This window comes from Motacilla alba, chromosome 7 (genome assembly GCF_015832195.1).
Source record: "Motacilla alba alba isolate MOTALB_02 chromosome 7, Motacilla_alba_V1.0_pri, whole genome shotgun sequence".
Lineage (NCBI taxonomy): Eukaryota > Metazoa > Chordata > Aves > Passeriformes > Motacillidae > Motacilla > Motacilla alba.
This window is the reverse complement of record NC_052022.1, coordinates 19583592-19602410: the sequence shown is the minus strand read 5'-3', so window position 1 is coordinate 19602410 and position 18819 is coordinate 19583592. Positions and strand designations below refer to the sequence as shown.

Genomic DNA, 18819 nt, shown 5'->3' with positions numbered 1-18819 from the left:
CCTTGCCTATTCCTTCTGGAAGTATTAACCTTTCATAAACATAGAATCAGAAATTTTAAAACCACCCTCAGCAGCCATGCTTTCACCTGACCATATACAGATCACTTCTTTATTTGATCTGCCTTAGATTCAGTGCTCCCCTATTTTAATTATGGCACTACTGTGTTATTAACACCTAAAAGTACTTCCAAAAACATGACGACGTGATTCTGCTGTTAGGTACAGAAATTGGTTATCCCAGCAAATACCCCCAAAGATAAAGTTGCTGCTGCAAGAAACGGAACCAGGGTGAGAATGGGGCTATCACTACAGGAAACACTGCAAGAATATTTAACTTGCTTTCCTATACCTGGCCCACAGTGATGGAAACCTGTACAATAACTGAAAGTATGTTCCACATATAGCACCCAACAATGGTAACTGTTTTCACCTAAAGCGTTTTTGGCACAACGTATTCTCAATACAAAGCAAAGTTAATATCATTCTGGTATTACAGATATTCCCATCACATAATTTCCTTTAAGTTAAAGGCTTGAAACAATTTTCATCACTGGCATTAGCACTTATCATCAAGACATTCACACTAATGTGAATTACAAACTAATTCACATTAAACCTCAGACAGAAATTATGTAGCAGGTATTTTAAGAAGTTAGTATATTAATGCTGCTAGTAAAAAAGTATACTTTATTTATGTATTACTTCTTTACACTGTATTATGTTTAAGTAAGATTTTTGGGTTCTGTGATGAAGAAACTATGTTTTATTTGTTTTACACAGCACACTCAATTCAAGGTGACTGCAAAAACAAGGTCCTTCTCTAAGGAAAAATTTTGGATTTTTTTTTTCTTTAGTTTATATTGGCATACATCAAAATTTTTTGTGCCTCACTCATTTACAATAATGAACTTCTGAAAGTACTGTAAATTTACCCTCACTACGGTATAATGGTAGAGACTCTGGAAAACACTTGACTAAAGGAAAGCAGCAGCTTTACTCCTACATTCACTTGCAAGTTAAACAAACAAATATAACCCTTTCCAATTTTGAGAGGAAGAAACTAAATTCATTCCAAAAGTTAAGAAGCTGAAATACTGTGGTAAACTGCAGTCAGTACATAAAACCAGGCATAGCAGGCCAAATCAGTCCATCCACATATCCTTTCTTTCAGTGGCCAAAGCTATATAAACAACTAAAGAAAAATATAGAATGCAGCAAGAATGCAATTTCTGTCATAACATGCTTCCGAATACTCGGCTTCCAACCTTCTGCAAGAAATGGTTCCTAAGACAGACATGCTTTCTGTGCATCTAATTATCTTCACTGACTTACTCTCTATGATCTTGAGCAGCTTTTAAATTTCTACCTATAGAAAAATAAAGTTAATTTTTTCAGCTAGACTTTCCTCTTGGGGACCACTCAACTTGAATCCCAGAACTCTTTGGAGACTAACACCAACCCCATGCTTCATTTAGAACTTACATCTCCCATGGTTACATTCTCAATGCTAAGATTGAAAGCATTTCTGCCATTTCAGTATTTCTGAAAGAATGCTGCACTAAAATTGAGGTTCCAATAGAAAAACTGTTCTACAGAATTTGTAGAACAGCATATCCAGGGGTTAGTGAAGTCCTATTGCTGTAATAGCTGCCCCATGGGTCACTATGGGAGGTGCCTGACACAGCACAGCACGTCTGTTAATTATGTTTGTTGATTCATTATGTCCACTATGCTTTTGCATTTTTCAGCAAGACTTCAGCAAGGCTCTGCTCTTGGATGATTTCCACTCCTCCAGCATCTTCCTGTTTACTGCCAACACATTCTTTGCCTTCTCCTTGGTCACATAAAAGTCTCTTTCTCGGGCCTTTTGTTTTTCCTCTTGTCCACACCATAACACCTTTAATTTCTTGGAAGCTTCAATAAATTTTTCTTCTGCTTTCTTCTTCTTCACTTGTAAGTCTTCCAAGCTTCAAATGTCAGAGAGTGATGGAAGGGATGCCTCAAGCACAAATCTGTAAGGCAAAGACCACACTTTTTGTTGTGCCGTCTCTCTCATTTGCCAAAGTGGGGAGAGAGGGAAGAGCTAGTTAACCCAGGGTTTTAGCCCACCCCTCTCAACACCTCTTTTCAGTACTAGAAATCCTTAAAGGGAAGTTTGTTTTCCTATTTCAAAAGAAAAAAAAAAATCTGTGTAACTGAGATTGCTAGTGGTTCAGTGACTGCTACACAGGGCAATGATGGATTCTCATATGCTTATGCTGGAGGTCAGAGATTTCAACAATTTCAAAGCATATGCAGATAGGCAGCTCTGTGCTCTATGTCCAGCTAGCTCCCTCAGTTTATCAGGAATCCAGTCTAGCAGAATTCTGCTGATTAAATGAGCTAAATTGCCTCACAAAGAATCAGATAAATTGCACAACAGCAGACAGAGAAAAAATTAAAACAGTACATGTAGTGTAGATGGGATGAGAGAAAGTAGCAGAAAGCTGCAAGACCATTTGGACCAGTTTAAATCCCTAGAGATATTCCTGTTGTTTGAGAATGCAGTATGATCAATCAGCAAACAAGCTTTTCTTTCAAAAAAGCTAAATGGAAGCATGTAAGATAAAATATTCTTCTAACTCATCCCAAAGTGCTATGTTCTCTCTTTTCCATGTAAAAGGTAGAGCCACTCCTTGTAAATTAACCACCTCATAAACATGTTTAAAATTCATGCAGTTTTGCAACAAAGCAAGGGTATCTTGCAAAAAATAGTTTAATGCCTCCCTAGTACTGCTATGTGATATATTCCCTGCTCTGAGTTTCCTCTACTACTTAAAAATGCCATTTAGATAACCACAACAATAAACACAGATTCTAAAAAAATTTGAACACTTGATATTTGCGCTTCTACTAAAACTTTAACATAGGAATGTACTGCTTAATGTAAAACAGTATGTTTGGTAACAAAAAAACCAACCAACCAAAAAAGTTTATAAAAAAACTTTCAATCTGAGCATGCAGTATTTGTGGGCAGAAAATTGACTATTTCCAGTTACAGGTGGCAATCAGTAAAGAGACCAAATACACCATGATCTCCATTCTGAGTGAAGAAAGAGAATGAATAAAGAAAGTCACTGAAGACTATGGTTCATTGTCAAAGGGAGTAAGATCCCACAATCATTAGAAGCTGATGTTATTACATGGTACAATTGTAAGGGAAACACAGCAACACTTACCAGATTCCTCTGCATGCTGCTAGTAGCTGGGTGCTTTTACAGGCAGGAATTTAGCTGGCAATGGATCAGGAGAACTGGATGTCCATGTACGTGTCCAAATATCAAGAAGAATTCAAGCTTCATAGCAATGGATCATCAGTTAAGAAGTCCTAATGTCTCCTCATGTATTAGCTAAATCTAAGATCAAGACGAATCTATGCTGGTATCCCAAATCAAAATGGTGTCTTGAGATGGACTCAGTAGTGCTCAAGGCCTGCATCTTGGCTTTTCTTCCTCACAAGTTATCTTCATGTCCTCTGTTTTGATGCAGCAAGGTTTTAACGGGGCACAAATACAGGGTTGTCCCATTATAAACAGACATTTTTGAAAAAATCTGCATGCCTGGACTTCAGAATTTCTTGATCGATTCCTCCCAGCAGGCATTGAGAAGGTCCAAAATATTTGCATGGCTCAAGGGTATGACACGATCAGAGCAAAATGTTAAGCCTGATTGCTATGTATACTAGGTCTTGGGAACATGTGGAGCAAACAACCAAACCTGGCTGCACACCAAGATTTAAAACAGGAAGATGACATCCAGTCTCCACAACTCTGGGCCAGGAGATACTTCGTAGGGACAACTGCAAAACTCTGTAAGGAAGCACCTGGAAGGCTGCCAAAATCACCTAGGGCATAGCTGCAGCAAGAACACTCACACTGTAATGGCCTGTGTGGAAAAACCACTGCCTACTATAAAAATTGAAACAGGAATGAAATCACTGCAACTATTCCCTAGTCATACCACACTACAGAATCATACAGTGCTGATCCACATCCAATTTACAAAGTAAAATGAAATGAAACAAAATCCAACACATGCAAACATGCACTAACAGACAAAAAGGAAAACAAACCAACAATCAAAATTAATAGTGCTGTTCCAGATTTATCCATCGTGTTTTGTCCACATTGGTTTTCAAACACTAAACACTTAGGAACTTCTTATAAAATACTCAAAACAAGGTAAAAGATCTGCATTGTTTTACTGCTTATTATTCAAACACAAGCATACATGGTGTCATGCAAGGGATAATACACACTAATTATGTGAATATAAAAGATATTTAGGTTTGAATTAAGTAAGGCCGAGTACCTTATAATCTTGATCTGGTAGCATGTTGAGTAAGAAAGTCACCATCTTCTGTGGAAACTCGTATTTTATTGTCCAAAATAATAATTCTTCTAGAAAACATTTATGCTTCAAAACATCCATGATAGACTGATCTGCATAAAAAGTTGAAGCAGGGCATGTGTAATGCAGTAAGTGTAAAACTAAGAACAATAATAGTGCTGTCGCAGTCATATAAAAATTCAGGAACAAAAATTTAAGAACATCTTAGTTCATTCTGTAAATAATTTCTTTTTAAACACTGGGAAAATGAAGATCACCAATACTGCAGTGTGTCAGAGTCTGTAGCTATAAAAAGAACCTCCCAGAGAAGCCAGTGAAAGTTTTCAGTACAATTCTACCACAGAGTACAATCTTCATTGATTGCATTGAATCATATCACCTTACCATAACGCACTGATTGTAAGGTGTGACAGCAAATTGCACAATATTTACACAACTAAGCAAGGAAAACACTGCAGACTACTATTTAACTGAAGTTAAAATACCAAAACAAAATAATACCGTTTATGATTAAATGATTAATTATATTACCTAAACAACATTTTACCAAGCTCTAAACAAAATAAATAGAAGCAATAATGTATCCTTTATTCATACTTTCAAAGTAATTTATGCACTGATTGACCAACCACTAAGTTATTTGCTAGGGTTTTTAATACAAAAACTACCATAATCAGATAATCAGGAGGCACTAGCTCCTGATGGTAGCAGGAGAGATAGTCTCATCTTTCCCCTTTTCTGCCCATTCACTCTGCCCCTTTACTCATACTGATAGTAGATCCGTGTGGGGGACCTACATAGGAATCAAGTCCAGGATCTTTCCATTTTGTCAGCTGTGTTTTCAAGCAGATCAGTTTCCTGATTGCAAAGCTGCAATCTGACCTTTGCTAGAAAAAACTGCATGAAATGATCACTTGCTAGAGCATAAATCATATTAACTCTGTTTTTAAAAAACTAAAATATAAAGACTCTTCATCATCATTTTTCAAGAGGTTGATTATTTATGCTTTACAACTACAACAGGTGGTGTTCAATCCAGTAACATATGAGGACTAAAGAAGAAAGTAATAATACTACTGCTTCTCTATACCTAGAAATCAACTACACCTGAGGATACATAACTCCACACAAAATCACATATTCCAACAGGAGTGCATGAAGTGCTCCCATCTGCACACATCCAAAAATATTTACACTGAACATTATCTGGCCTTGAAGACTCACATCTTCACTGAAGGGTGACAGCTTTAGAGACTGCACTGGATAGCTTTGTGCCTATTCTAGGCAAGACAGATTTTTGTGCTCTTCTGAAGCAGGAATTACCTCAATTTTCCACCATTACCAAGTGTCAGAGTTCCCCAGGCAAGTAACCAATTTGCCCAGACTTAAATTTTAGGGTTCTCCTCAAGACTCCAGCAAGTGACAAAAAAAAAAAAAGTATGTTTTATTCAATATATTTGACAAGCATTGATATAAAATATTACCTTCACAGAATCATAAAATATAATAAAATATTATAATAGTTTGTAATATTAATAAATATTAAACTCTTTTGTAAGGTATTACACACCACCTACAGCAACAAACATATGATGCTCATTTATGTTCTCTTCCTCATCTCCTGTTAAGAAGTTGCATGTGTGATTTGACTACCCACGAAAGCTTGGTAACCATGCAAGACTGAAGTCCTCTGTCCACAGAACAGAGAACACAAGTTTAGGTACATGCCAAATGCTTCTGAGTGAGAACACCAGGCATGGAGATGACACAACACTGTATCTGTCACTGAGCGTGCAGCTGTCTCTGGCACACAGCATAGGTGAACAGTGCATATCCAATACTTCATGCAGCAGTTTCAGGCAGGGACACAACAATACACACCTGCTTACACCTGCTATATAATTTGAGTAGGCAGAATGCTCTTAACCAAACCTGGAAAATCTGTCAAGAAAGCTGGGACTAATGTTCCCACTCTTCTGAAAAGCATCACTAGATTTTAAATTTATTTTTAAAAAAATAGTGCCTCTGGGTTAAAAAAACATCTGGTATTTCCGATGGATGCAGGATGAGGTTTTAAAACACAGTAAAAAAAATTCTCAGCACTCAGTCCCATACCTGTATGAGTGAATCTCAGCTTAAAAATTGTACTTTCTTTAAAGAAATATTTTGTTCTTTCTTTGTGCCACAAAACACCTCACAGAGTGTTGTAAATGTCTCTATGGAATGTAAGATGTAGCATTCCAATATATCCCCAGTATATAACCCTGGATGAAGACAGTACCACTGCAGAGCTGGGATGGGACAGGGAGTTTGCTTATATGGAAAAGGTAAATCTGTTTTTATTCAATACTCAGTTTTCCAAAATTTTCTTTTCATACTCTTATTTTATACCCTATTGGACATAAAATATGAATACTGAAAACTTCAGAAAACTATTTGATATTTAATAAAAACAGACACTTATCCTTCCCCCTTTGGCAGACTCCCTCCTCTGGGGCAGATATTAGGAGCTATCAACATCATGATCATAGTCCATGCTGGGATGCCTCAGAGGGGGAAGACTACAATCCTGGGGTAAAATGAAATGTGGAATTCAAGTATCACTTATCCTGAAATGCCACTGCTGATACTGGTTTTCTGGTCAGGAAGCTTCTAAATCTGAGCTTCCTCCCTGCCTCTTTCCCTAATTAGTTATTATGCATCAAAACAGCAGCATTTTTTTTTCTTGTGTTACCTGACTCTAACTCATCGTTTAGATAAGCTAACAGCCTCTTAAATCCAAGTAAGAGAACCTTCCTTGGATGCCTCCAGGTTTCCTGCATTTCTCCAAAACTACTGCCTCTTCCACATCTCTACTACAATCTTTCTCACACTGTTTTTAAGATCACCTCTAAACAACACTGCCGCAGGACATTTCATTCTCTGCTTTTTCAGCTTCCTTCAATCTGGAAACACTAGAAACAATCAATCTTACTTTCCCACACTCCTCACATCATACTATTTCATTGATTCATGAACTTCTGCATTTAGAACTCAGGTTCCAAACCTTCATTCCAGAGACCTTCCAGAAACTTTATTCCAACTTTCACTACAATTCCTCTACCCAAACATTCTTTTCTCAAGGCTTTCAATTCTTTGCACTTCCTATGTCAGTCTCCTCACACTCATTTAAAAAAAAACACAACCAAAAAAAAGTCTTCTTTATTTAACAATAGCATTTAAATATTATTAAACACTTTTTAACACAGAAACATGTCAAGCACAAGATAGAACTACATTGTCTAGCCTATGGTACTCTTGAACTAAAACCTGCACTGACCTCAATGTGAATGCTACTCGTGTTGGACTAGAAACTGCAAAAGGGACTAATTTCAAGCCAGAAAATAAAATGGAGTGGTTTTAAGAGACTTCATTCAAGTATTTTATCTTAAACATTAATAAACAGTACAAAAAGACCAACCAGAACCAGAGAGAACCATTCTTGCCTGTGCAAACACAATCATACTGTACAGTGGCACAATCAAAAAAATTTGTTAAGAACAGATACATCAAACACCTGTTTTGTAAAGCTATATTGCAGCCTTGATAGGCACACTGTGAAAACTGAATGAATTTTTGGAGGTCAGCTTACAACACAGAGGTGACAAAATGGTCAAACAGAGTCCCAGACAGAGGTACTCACTCCAGGGAAATCTAACCTGCCAATTACCATATTTTCACTTGCTACTCATTTTCAGACTTTGCTATGTTTAATACCTGTCACATGCAGCACTACAGTGCTTGGGAAGTGAATTGAGGATCCCTGGATATTTTTAAGACAAACATAAAGCAAACATGATAAACTGAGATCAGTACTTTATAAATACCTTTGGTGGTGCTGCTTAGTTTCACCCTCTTGCGCTTTCCCACACCTTGGCTACCATCCTGGTCCTCCTGGGGTAGAGGAAGAGTTTTAAAAATTGACAATCATATACTTAGAAACTGAGCGTCAAGAAATTGTATGCTCTCAAAACTCTGGTTTAACTACCAAACTGAAACAGAGAAGCCTTCAATATATTCTTACAAGATAAACACTTTTACTGTTTACAGCAATCACACATTGTGTGCAACCCTTTAGAGAAAAACCTAATTTTTAAATTGTCTTTTTCCCCCTTCAGGCAGCCTTATCACCCACATTTATTTCATTCATTTTGTAAGGTTAGTTATTTTGATTTCTAAAACTAATTGCCTCAGAAGTTTAACACAACAAAATTTCTAACCTTTGCACATCTAGGATTTTACCTCATCCCCTTGTAGGGTTTGTCAGGTTTTGTTTCAGAGAAAAAATATCAGCCAACATAATGTGTATCAAAGTTGGCAACATATATAATTAGCTATATACTTTCTAATAAATATAAACTTTTGATGCAGAAATAAAGTATTTTTAACACCTTTAAGAGGCCAATTCTAACTGCTTGTTCCCTACAGAATAACAGAAACATTTTACACAGGCACTTGTCATCTGAAGCTTTCGAGGTACTCCACAAACTAAACAGCAAAGGTTCCAAAATGTAATACAAGTTAAAAACATCTCCACCACCACTTCACAAAATCTAACACTGCATCTTTAAAAAGCACGTGACATCACAGAAGTATACTAAATGTTGCATGGATCTTTGCCAACACTGGTAGTCCTAATGAAACCAGAAATAAAGATTCTTACTGGAGCTAATAAAATGAGACATAATTAATGCAGATATCTACTGTTAAAAATAAGTACTCAATATCCTTCTCCCCTAAGCAAATGCCATGTTTTACTTCCAAACTTCTCTGGAATGATAAAGAATCTGAATCTCAAGAAGTTACTATCCTTCCTGAGGAAGAAGATTGTTCACACTTTATATCTAAGGACTGACCACAAGTATGGTGTAAATGAAAGTTCTGATTTTGTCTACCCTTTCATTTGCTCCATCTGAAAATTCATTTTAAGATGGACACACATTTGAATACTTAGGCATCCTGTGGTCTTTGTGAACACAGGGTACCTTTGGTACTTCCATCAGGAATGAGTCAGTAAGTTCTCAGGATGTTGCCACTGCCCAGTCCTCAGTCAGAGGGGCCATGTACTCTCAAGAAAAAAATCAGACTTGCTGGGATATTACTATGAACTGCAGGACTCTGCAACTCAAGTCCCCTGACCTGAAAAAACCATCAGTAAAGAAAGTTAATCATTTATTTTATAATCTTTTTCTTCATCATGAGCTGCTTTACAAATAGAAATTACTGAAGAGGAAGTTCACACCTTTCATCCAAAAGTCAAAATAGACTGTGCAGGTGGGAAGCTGAAATGCTTATCAGAAAAATAATATTCCTCTCCTCTGTACTCCCATGTGAGCTACACAGGGCATTTACAGTTTGGTTTTAATACCTGATTATACTTAGAGCAGAGTAAAATTACGTCATAATTAAGAAATGTGGCAAGAGTACACTTTTCTTCCACCAGTATCTAAAATAAGTTTAGAAAGGTAAAAATGTTCTTTCTCACCAAGATCTAATGGTAGCATTGTTTCACAGATGAAACACTAGATTACAAAATTTACATAGACAACAAATCAGAGCAGTACTTCTGCAGGGAACTAAACAGCTTGGGAAAGTTTTGCACAGATCAGTACTTAGGTTTACTTCTACAATAGTAGACGGTTCTAAGTAAAAGATTAATCTGAAGGATGGCTGTTATTTCTCATGTTTTCTTTTCTGCAAAAGGAGAAAAAAAGGCCCTCTCTAAATCTGTCTTCCTGTTTAAGATTTTATGTTGCAAGGAATCAAATGAAACACAGTCCATGAATGCTTCTGCCACACTGAGGGATTAATGTTTTTATATGGGATATTTCTTTACATTATTTGAAGTCTGTTATGTTACCCTACTGAAATGTCTGCTAAGACTTACTAGTTGAAATTAGATTTTAAATAGCTGGGAAAATTGATGAAGTTACTCTACCAGAATTTAACTTTCTTCCACTAATTTATTAAAGCTCAAACTAAAATGAGATTCTCTCCTTTTTACTCCCACTCCATATGTTTGGTAAGTAAGGTCAAGTCTACACATGGGAATTTATCTACAGAGAAATTCTCACTGCTGCTATCACCAGTTCAGCTGGATTCTCAAGTGCCAAAACTGCTAACACCACTCATAGCATTACCTGCTCTAAGTTTGCTTTAATCAAGCCCAATTTACTTCATAGTGATTTCTGGAATACCTACACAGGTTTTTTCTCCATTACATACATAAATTAAACTGGAACAATATTAGCAAAACTCAGGATTTTTCAAGAGATCCTAAGTAAATCAAAGGCATGAGATCTATTCCTTTATACCTCCATTATTCCTAATTACTAAAATTGGGACAACGTACAGCAGATATAAGTAATGAGATTTGTGGGAGATTTTGGCTGCAAGCATTCTCTCCCTTTAATATTCTGTTGCAGTTCATTACAGTTTTTAAAAAGTCTCACCTCATCGGAAGAATCCCCTTGTCCTGATGTTGCCGTACCACCTGCCAAACCTTTTGAAATAAAAAAAGTTCAGAGATTCTTTTCATGTCTTATATTGAAAAGGCAGTATTTTAAGATATTTAAGCCAGCATGAAATGGAACACTACATTAATCTTCTTTAAAAGACACATAGCAGCAGACTGAAGTTGGAGTAAGATTTCCAAGCAATACAAAACCAGGGATTTGTAAATCCACGCCCTTGCAGAACTTCAATGTGCTGTGTTAACAAACATTCTTTCAGAAATTGAATAAAAAGCTCGGATAGACTTCAGTGATCAACAAAATAAAATCCACAGAACCTTTATAAGAAGTGCTGTGGATTGATAATCACTTTGTTGCAGTGGCAAAATTTCACTATGAGCAATTACATCTTGCTACTCAAATTCCACTAATGTTATGACTGGAAAAATGGTGCTTAGCATATTAGCAACAAGAAGTTAACATGCTTACTTTGTTGATAGAAGTAAGTCTTGTAATATGGTATTGCAATAAATAACAGGTAATTCCTTAAGTTTCATTAAGATTAGCTTTTCTTAAAAATAAACCCAAAGCAGTTTATATAAAACCCATCAATAATGAAGTCTTCTCTTAAAATAATTTTCTACACAAACCTTGAACAGATAATGTGCTAGTTCCAGCTCCTTGTTCCTGCATATTACATGCAATTTTATCCTCAGGAAATGCCAATCCAGAGCCTTTCAAAGCAATGAGGTACTTTTCATGACTTTTCTTTGCACATGCATTCTCTCCAACACCTTGAATACATACACAAAACAGTATTAAAGCACAAAAACAGCTCCTTGGTTCATATGCTTCACACTCCATGCAAGCAATCTAAAAAATGGCCCATAATGTTTTAATTTAATAACACATATTCTCCATTTCAAGAGTTCAGATAAGCATGTCTTACTTTCCATTCCCTTTCTGTATTTCTTTATCAGGAAATCCATCACATATAGGAAAGAGAAGTAATTAAATTACTCCCATTTGAATACTATAACAGGAGAGAGAAAGGAAGGAAAGAATAAAGAGAACTGCCCCTGAGACAGCTTTACTAAGTGTTCCTCCTTTCAAATAAAGATTTAGGGATTGCCTGCTCTTTAACTAGCTGCTGCCCAAGCCAGTTATGGCAACTTAAAACTACAGTAATCACTATTTGTTCTGTACCTATGCAAAGGACTCAATCACAAGAAAACAACGTGGAGTTAATTTACACTGGGGTTTGGGGTTAGTTGTGACTGGCCAACATTTTCAGATTCATTGTGATTTGGTACAGGACTGAATAAATAATGGGGGGAGGGGGGAGGGTAAAGCCTAAGAAAAAAAGATGAAAAAGGCTTTGCACAGAAATGCAGGTCAGACAATGGCCTTCTGCCATTCTACTACCTCTGTGAGAGTAGATCCCAAAATGAGTTAGACATATTCCACTTCAAATAACCTTGTTATGACTCGCTTGGAAGTACTAAGCTAGAATGGATTTCTTATAAAAACTTTTCTGAAAAGATGTTTATTTATACATTTATTTGGGACACAGATCAGATGTTTGCTCTTACAGGTCTTAATAACAAATGTTTCTAGTCGCTCCTGAAGCTCACCCTCCGATCAACGTAATAGCCTTAAAAATATGCTTTTTTCTGTGTTTTGAGATGTCAAATAATAACATGCAGAAACTGAAGCTATAAACAAAACTTATGCCCTTAATGCTTCATGGTTTGAAAATCTAATTATTGGAAATAACACAAACATACCAGAGCTAAGATCTTTGTAGAACTGTTGGCTAGTTAAAACCTGGGTAAGAACTGATCTCATTGCACCTCCCATTTTGGTCAAGTCTTCTAGGAAGGAAACATGAGGCTCCAAAACCTGGAGAATTTTATGAAGGTCTTTCTCTGATGGCAGATCAAGAGCTGAAACCACATAAGAAGAACTTTTGGTGTAGATGTAATATAATTCAGCCAAAACCGTCACAAGCAGAACAGTTACAACCATTGCAAATGAAAATAATTTTTATATTCATAATGCTCTAAAATTCACACATACCAATTTCAAACTATACTTCATTTCATTCTCTGGAAGAGCTCAGAACAATGCTAGGTAACCCTTAAAACATATTTAAGCATGCCAGCAGGTAATAAAATCAAATCACCTAGTCAGGCTGTAATTTTGTTAGGAAGAGAGGTACAAAATGCAATGACATAAACTATGGATAGCATTCATGTACTGTGTCTTCATAGACTGCAAAGCAAGAGCTAACAGCATGGTAAGATATGCTAGATACATGCAAATTCAAAACATACCAGGCTCATTATATCCCTCTCTTAAATGCTGAATCAGACTAAAGATGAACTGTGGAAGAACTAATTCTGACATCATCAACAAGTCTTTCGGAACACATGGAACATTTGAATTTGATTTAATCCGGTGTCTTTTACAAAACCTATAAAACAGATGAGAAAAAATGTTAGCCAAGCACAGCTCAGCACTGTTAACAAATACTAAGAAAAGCATTCTTTTTTCCATTTTTCAGAGAGTAGATGGTTTTATATTAGAGGTGGTATGGAAATGGTATTCTGAAATTCCAACTACTCTGTTCAAGCGCATTCTGATTCTGAGGCCAGAGAATTATAAAGCTGCCAATTTTTTTTCTGCTGCTCAAAGTTCAGACATCTAACATCTCAGCTTCTTCCCATATGTTTCAGAAGTATCTTCCATTGAACAATTAGATGAACACTGACTTTCTTCTCCGTTCTGTGACATAATCAGAGGTTGGACTCATTTTTCAAGTCCTCATTCAGATAATGACTTTTACAAATGTCTTTATACCAAAAAAACAACTGAGAAAGGCATAAGACTTTGCAGGATCAGTGTGTATTTCAAATGTACAGCAACTACGATTTACAAAATCCTTACAAAATTCTTTCATTTAAAAAGAAAAGAAAACATTTATTCTTTGGAAAATTCCTGCATGGTAGTAGCTGAGGCTTGGCTAATGCACAGTGACACGATGTTGAGCCAAACCCCATTAGAGCAGACAGAATGATTTCCTACTCACTTAACATGAGCCTTACTCAAGAGACACTGAATACTTTTCAACTCCCAAGCTATTTTTAGAAAGGACATATAACAGCATCAAAGAGTTATTTATCCACATCAAAAAGAACACTAAACAAAGAATAGTCTAAAAATACATCACACAAGAATAAACTTTTACTGAAAAAATACACTAGATTTCACTAATAATTTTTCAACACAAAAATTGAGAAAAAAATACAGCTTTGTTTGACTATGAAAACTGTTTTCCAAATTTATGCCATGGTTTCCAGAAGCAGCCTGTTACTTTCTAAAACTTAAGCCTTTCTTCTTTGAGGACCAGTGAAGAATCATCTTCAAGAGAAGAAGGAAATAGAAGAAAGGCACAAAGTAGGTGAATCAAGAAAAAAAGAAAAAAAAAAAAAAAAAAAGACAATACCAGTCCAACAGTTAAAATGGCAATTCTCAAAAATGGCTAGCAAATTCACAAGATTAAAGATTTAAAGCTTCTCCTTTGCTTTTGCACATTAGAAATGAGACTTTTTATTAAGAAAAGGTACAGAAGGACAATACTAGCCAGTTGATTTGCTATTTGTATATACACCCAATATATCCTTGGAACAGAAAAAACTCAGTGATGACTGACAACTTTCTGTTAATTAATGTCCAAATAAATAGTGTTCACTTTTACCTTCCACTTTCCATACTACATTCACAGAAGTTATGAAAAGTCATTCCATGTTAATTGTTCAAGAACGGATAAACAGCACAATTTGCAGCTGCAGAGAATTCAAAGGGGCTTGTAAAAGTCATTCATTTTTTTCTCTTTAGTCATCCAAAATTTATCTTTTCCACATACAGAAACCTGAACTGCTATAAATCACAAACGTGGCTTCATCTATGCTAAAATCTTTTACAGTAATTGGTTTCCCTTTCACCACTGTCCTTATAAGAAGGGATCAAAAGGAAATAAAGATCTAAAAGACACAAAAGGAAGAAACTACTACACAGTGCACTTTAAAATCTTTCATAGCCCACCACCCCCCCATACATTTTACATTCTGTCACAAGATGTTTTCACTTGTTATGATCGCAAGCTAAGGAAGCCACTATAACAAAACACGCAAGTAAAAGTAATTTTGAATCCTAGTTTCTGCTAAGCACCAGGTTTCTTTCCACAGAAAATAAGCTCTGCTCCCCCTGAAGTCTACGTCAACATGCCCATTCTGAATCCATCACAACAGAATCAGAGTTAGAAGGGACCCCAAAGGATCATGGAGTGCGACTCTGAAGTGAATGGTGCCTACGGGAACCGAACCCATGACCTTGGCATTACTAACACCATGCTCTAACCAACTCTACCAATCTCAGGGTCACAGCCTAATGATCCCAAATTTTACATATCCTGAAAATGAAAGTTATGAATGTGTTGTTCCTTGAGAGTATCAAGAAAGGATTACTGAATTATAAGGTATGCTATTATTGCTATATTAACACAGATCCTAGAAGACCAATAAAGATCCAGATTCGATTCCCTGTAAGGAAAAGCTCTTTCACTGTCACACACATAAACCACAGGAAGGTTCAAACAGGAAACAATTTCTAGATACCAGGCCCTAAACCTTAAAGTAGGAACACCAATGTAATTTTACAAAAGGCACCATACTCTGTTATCCAGAATAACCCTAAGTTCTAGCGCAGAGTGTTAGATTAGTTCCTCTATAAATATTGACCAAAATGCCAGACAATGACTTGGAAGGTCTTCAGAGTTTGGACAACAGCTGTTTTAACTAAAGAAGAGACTGAACCCCAAGCTAGGCATAGGAGGAAACAAGCTGGGATTTCTTACACAGGCCGAAAGAGACACCTGGACAAACTCCTCAATGGGTTACATGGGCACTGGACAAACAGCAGACAAAGCTATTCCATAATCAGTTCCTTATATACTTCTGAAAGAACCTTCTTACCATAGCACCAGCTAAAGAACTGTACATCTACATAACTGTGTGTTTCTGAGATGCTTCTGACAGTATCAAAATAGGCCTTATAGGTAACGAAAAGGAGCACTGCCCAGATCTCTCCTGGTACCATCAACCCCAGGAAATCCACCACCTGCAGCAGGTAGAAATGTCTAATGGGGGGCAGTGAAAGCTGGATATAATCTAGATAAGAAACGTATTTGTTCTGAAGAAGCTCAAAAATAATAACCAAGCGGAAGACTGACTAGGTAACTGACAGATCACCTTGATCTAAGCTTTTTAACTTGATTTCAATATTGCAAAATACTTCTTCAAACAAGACTGTAGTTCTTATACAATCTTTTAGCAGTTAATATTTCTTGTACTATATAGTCTTCAAACATTTTAACTACTATACTAGAATGATGTTTAAGCATTAGTATATCAGCAAGAATGTCAATTCAATAGACAGAAAAATTCAAGCCTTATGCATCTGAAGGTCTAGCATGAAAGTTTTAAAATACAGGTCCACATGAAGACGAAAACCATAAACTTTATTCCATATTCTTTTCTCTGATTCAAAACTATACTCTGGTATTGATTTTCTATGTATTTTCCTACCTTTGAAATCACTTTTTCACAAAAAGATAAGGCTAACTTTAGCAAAAGGAGAGAGCAAAAAGTAAACCTGAAATGAAATTAAAACTTAGGTTTAACAAAGAATCTTCCCCATACGATTTCAAAAAAAAATTGTGACATTTCTTACACTGCATTAATATCTTACTTGTGAAATGCAGACCATTGCTGACATCTACATGAATAAGCAATACCATTTGTTATAAACATAAGCAGCATTAATATTTTCTGAACAACTTCAATGTCAAACTTTCTGGATTTATTCCATTCTTTCCTACTATTTCCATTTTTAATAATTTTACTGTGAATTTCAAAAATGTGTTTTACAGGTGGCTTCAGGTAAAATAACTCCTTTAGGCTACAGCTTGACAGCCTAGTTGAACTAGATTAGTCCTGCCACAGCACTGTCTTCAGCCCTCTTATTTGTTCTAGCACTAGCACCTGACTGCTCCTATGTTAAACCAGCTCAGAAGCTAAGCCAGCAGAAGTTATTTACTTATAAGAACATATAAAAAATTTCACTGGGCTAGTTTAAATCTACCAAAACTGACAGACCAGTCTCCTTGGAAATCACACTGAAATGCACAAATAATTTTGCCATCATCCCTTTCCTTGTTAACCTGGCAGGGAGCAAAACACAGGGAACAAAATAAATCAAAATCTCAAAGAAAGACATGCAGGAGAATGCCATCCTGACCAACCAGCACAAGAAGTAGATACAATGCTCACTGTGGAGGCAATTCCATCACTTCAAAGGAGAGTTTTTTAATTCTGCAGTTATCACAACAGCTGATAAATGCCTTCAGTACCAGCCAGACCACACCTTTACAGCATTGGATCAGTCCTTCATCCACTACATCCCACAGTGTCTCAAGTTGCAGCTGCATTCCAGAAACTTGACATAAGTTCACACATAGACAGATGGACTATTTTTACCCTCACTTTTCTCTCAGTATTTTGTCCCCTGCCTCCCTGTGTTTAAAAGTCATTTGTTTTTAAACTGGATCATAAGACTGCCAAAAGAAAGCATCCCAATTTCACACTCTTAGTAGTACTACAGCACTACGAGTACCTGACTCTGACAGAAGCTTTTAGGGACGAGGATCTGGGACCCAAGCAACAGAATCCAAATGGAAACTGCTGGAAATCAGTTCTTAAGCAAAGCAAGTAAAGCTCTACTTGATTCTTCAATTCAGTAAGTCATACCTAAACTGAGTTCTTATTTAAAACATAATATACATTTCATATATATGGTATAATACATACTTATACTGTATACCTCATGACTAACACCATGTAATATTTCATAAAGTATTCAAATGAAGTTTTATAAATATGAATTCAACACAAGTTTTTAAAAAGCATGTGTTCTGTCTCCACTATAAAACTAACACACAAATACTACTCTTACATACAATGAATCTACAAAATAGAAGCAAGATACAAAGTACTTTTTGAGTGCTACAATTGTTTCTGAGTTGTTACAAACCCATTACATCATTTCTTATGTGTTTAAATGTTTTTCCTTTTGCAGTTCAAGTATCAAACCAAATCTTAATTCAGAACTAAGTAAAACTTTTATAATCAGGATTAGAAAATTATCTGGATGAAAAAAGGCTTTGATATATTGTAGGGTTGCTTTATGTAAATCCACTATCCCTAACAATAACAAATACAATGGTAACTCTGAAGAAATGCAGAGAAATAAACCTACTGTTCCTGTTAAAATTAAGTTCAGCATGTTTCCCCCACACACCCTAATAACTGCACTTCATTAGTTAAATTCCTTTCACCTGCAAAACAGGCTTCCAAAAGTGAATCCATGTGGTACTGACTCCAAGACCCAAGGAAGGAGCACTCTTCTGCTCTTCATGAAAACTGCAAGCTACAGAGCTCACAGACAAAACTGAATACTCGCATTTCTGCTATGAGGGGCAAAGCCAACTGAAAAGATGTCAGTTTAACTCTTCTAACCAGAAAATTTCCAAAATAGAGGCAACAGAATCAATAGTGGAGGACAATGAAACACAGCAGAACAACTAATAGCTTCTCAAGAAAAAAAACCCAACAACGTTAAAGGACATCTTTCCAGGCTTTAAGCTTTCATGACAAAGCTGACTGCCAGGTTAGGAGGCCAGAAATCAGAGACTGGACACTAAGAAGTTATTCCAGTCCTTGCAGAACAGCAGGAAGAGAAGCAATGACTCATAGAAGCTCTCTTGGTGCTCAGCGCTATATTAAATGAAGCACACCCGTTCAAAGAAAAAGCAGTCAAA

At 36.3% G+C, this 18819-nt stretch overlaps 1 protein-coding gene across 4 annotated transcripts in view; it reads right to left on the bottom strand.

Annotated features, from left to right (window-relative positions):
* Positions 1-18819, bottom strand: part of UBR3 (ubiquitin protein ligase E3 component n-recognin 3) — a 104135-nt gene that overhangs the window by 77776 nt on the left and 7540 nt on the right. For all 4 annotated transcript variants that reach the window (XM_038141793.1, XM_038141794.1, XM_038141795.1 and 1 more), the window contains exons 2-7: positions 13217-13356; positions 12668-12826; positions 11531-11674; positions 10881-10930; positions 8256-8322; positions 4351-4481 (exon numbers count right to left, since the gene is read on the bottom strand). In XM_038141793.1, the coding sequence (XP_037997721.1) occupies positions 4351-4481; positions 8256-8322; positions 10881-10930; positions 11531-11674; positions 12668-12826; positions 13217-13356 (691 nt within the window). The remainder of the gene's footprint in view (positions 1-4350; positions 4482-8255; positions 8323-10880; positions 10931-11530; positions 11675-12667; positions 12827-13216; positions 13357-18819) is intronic.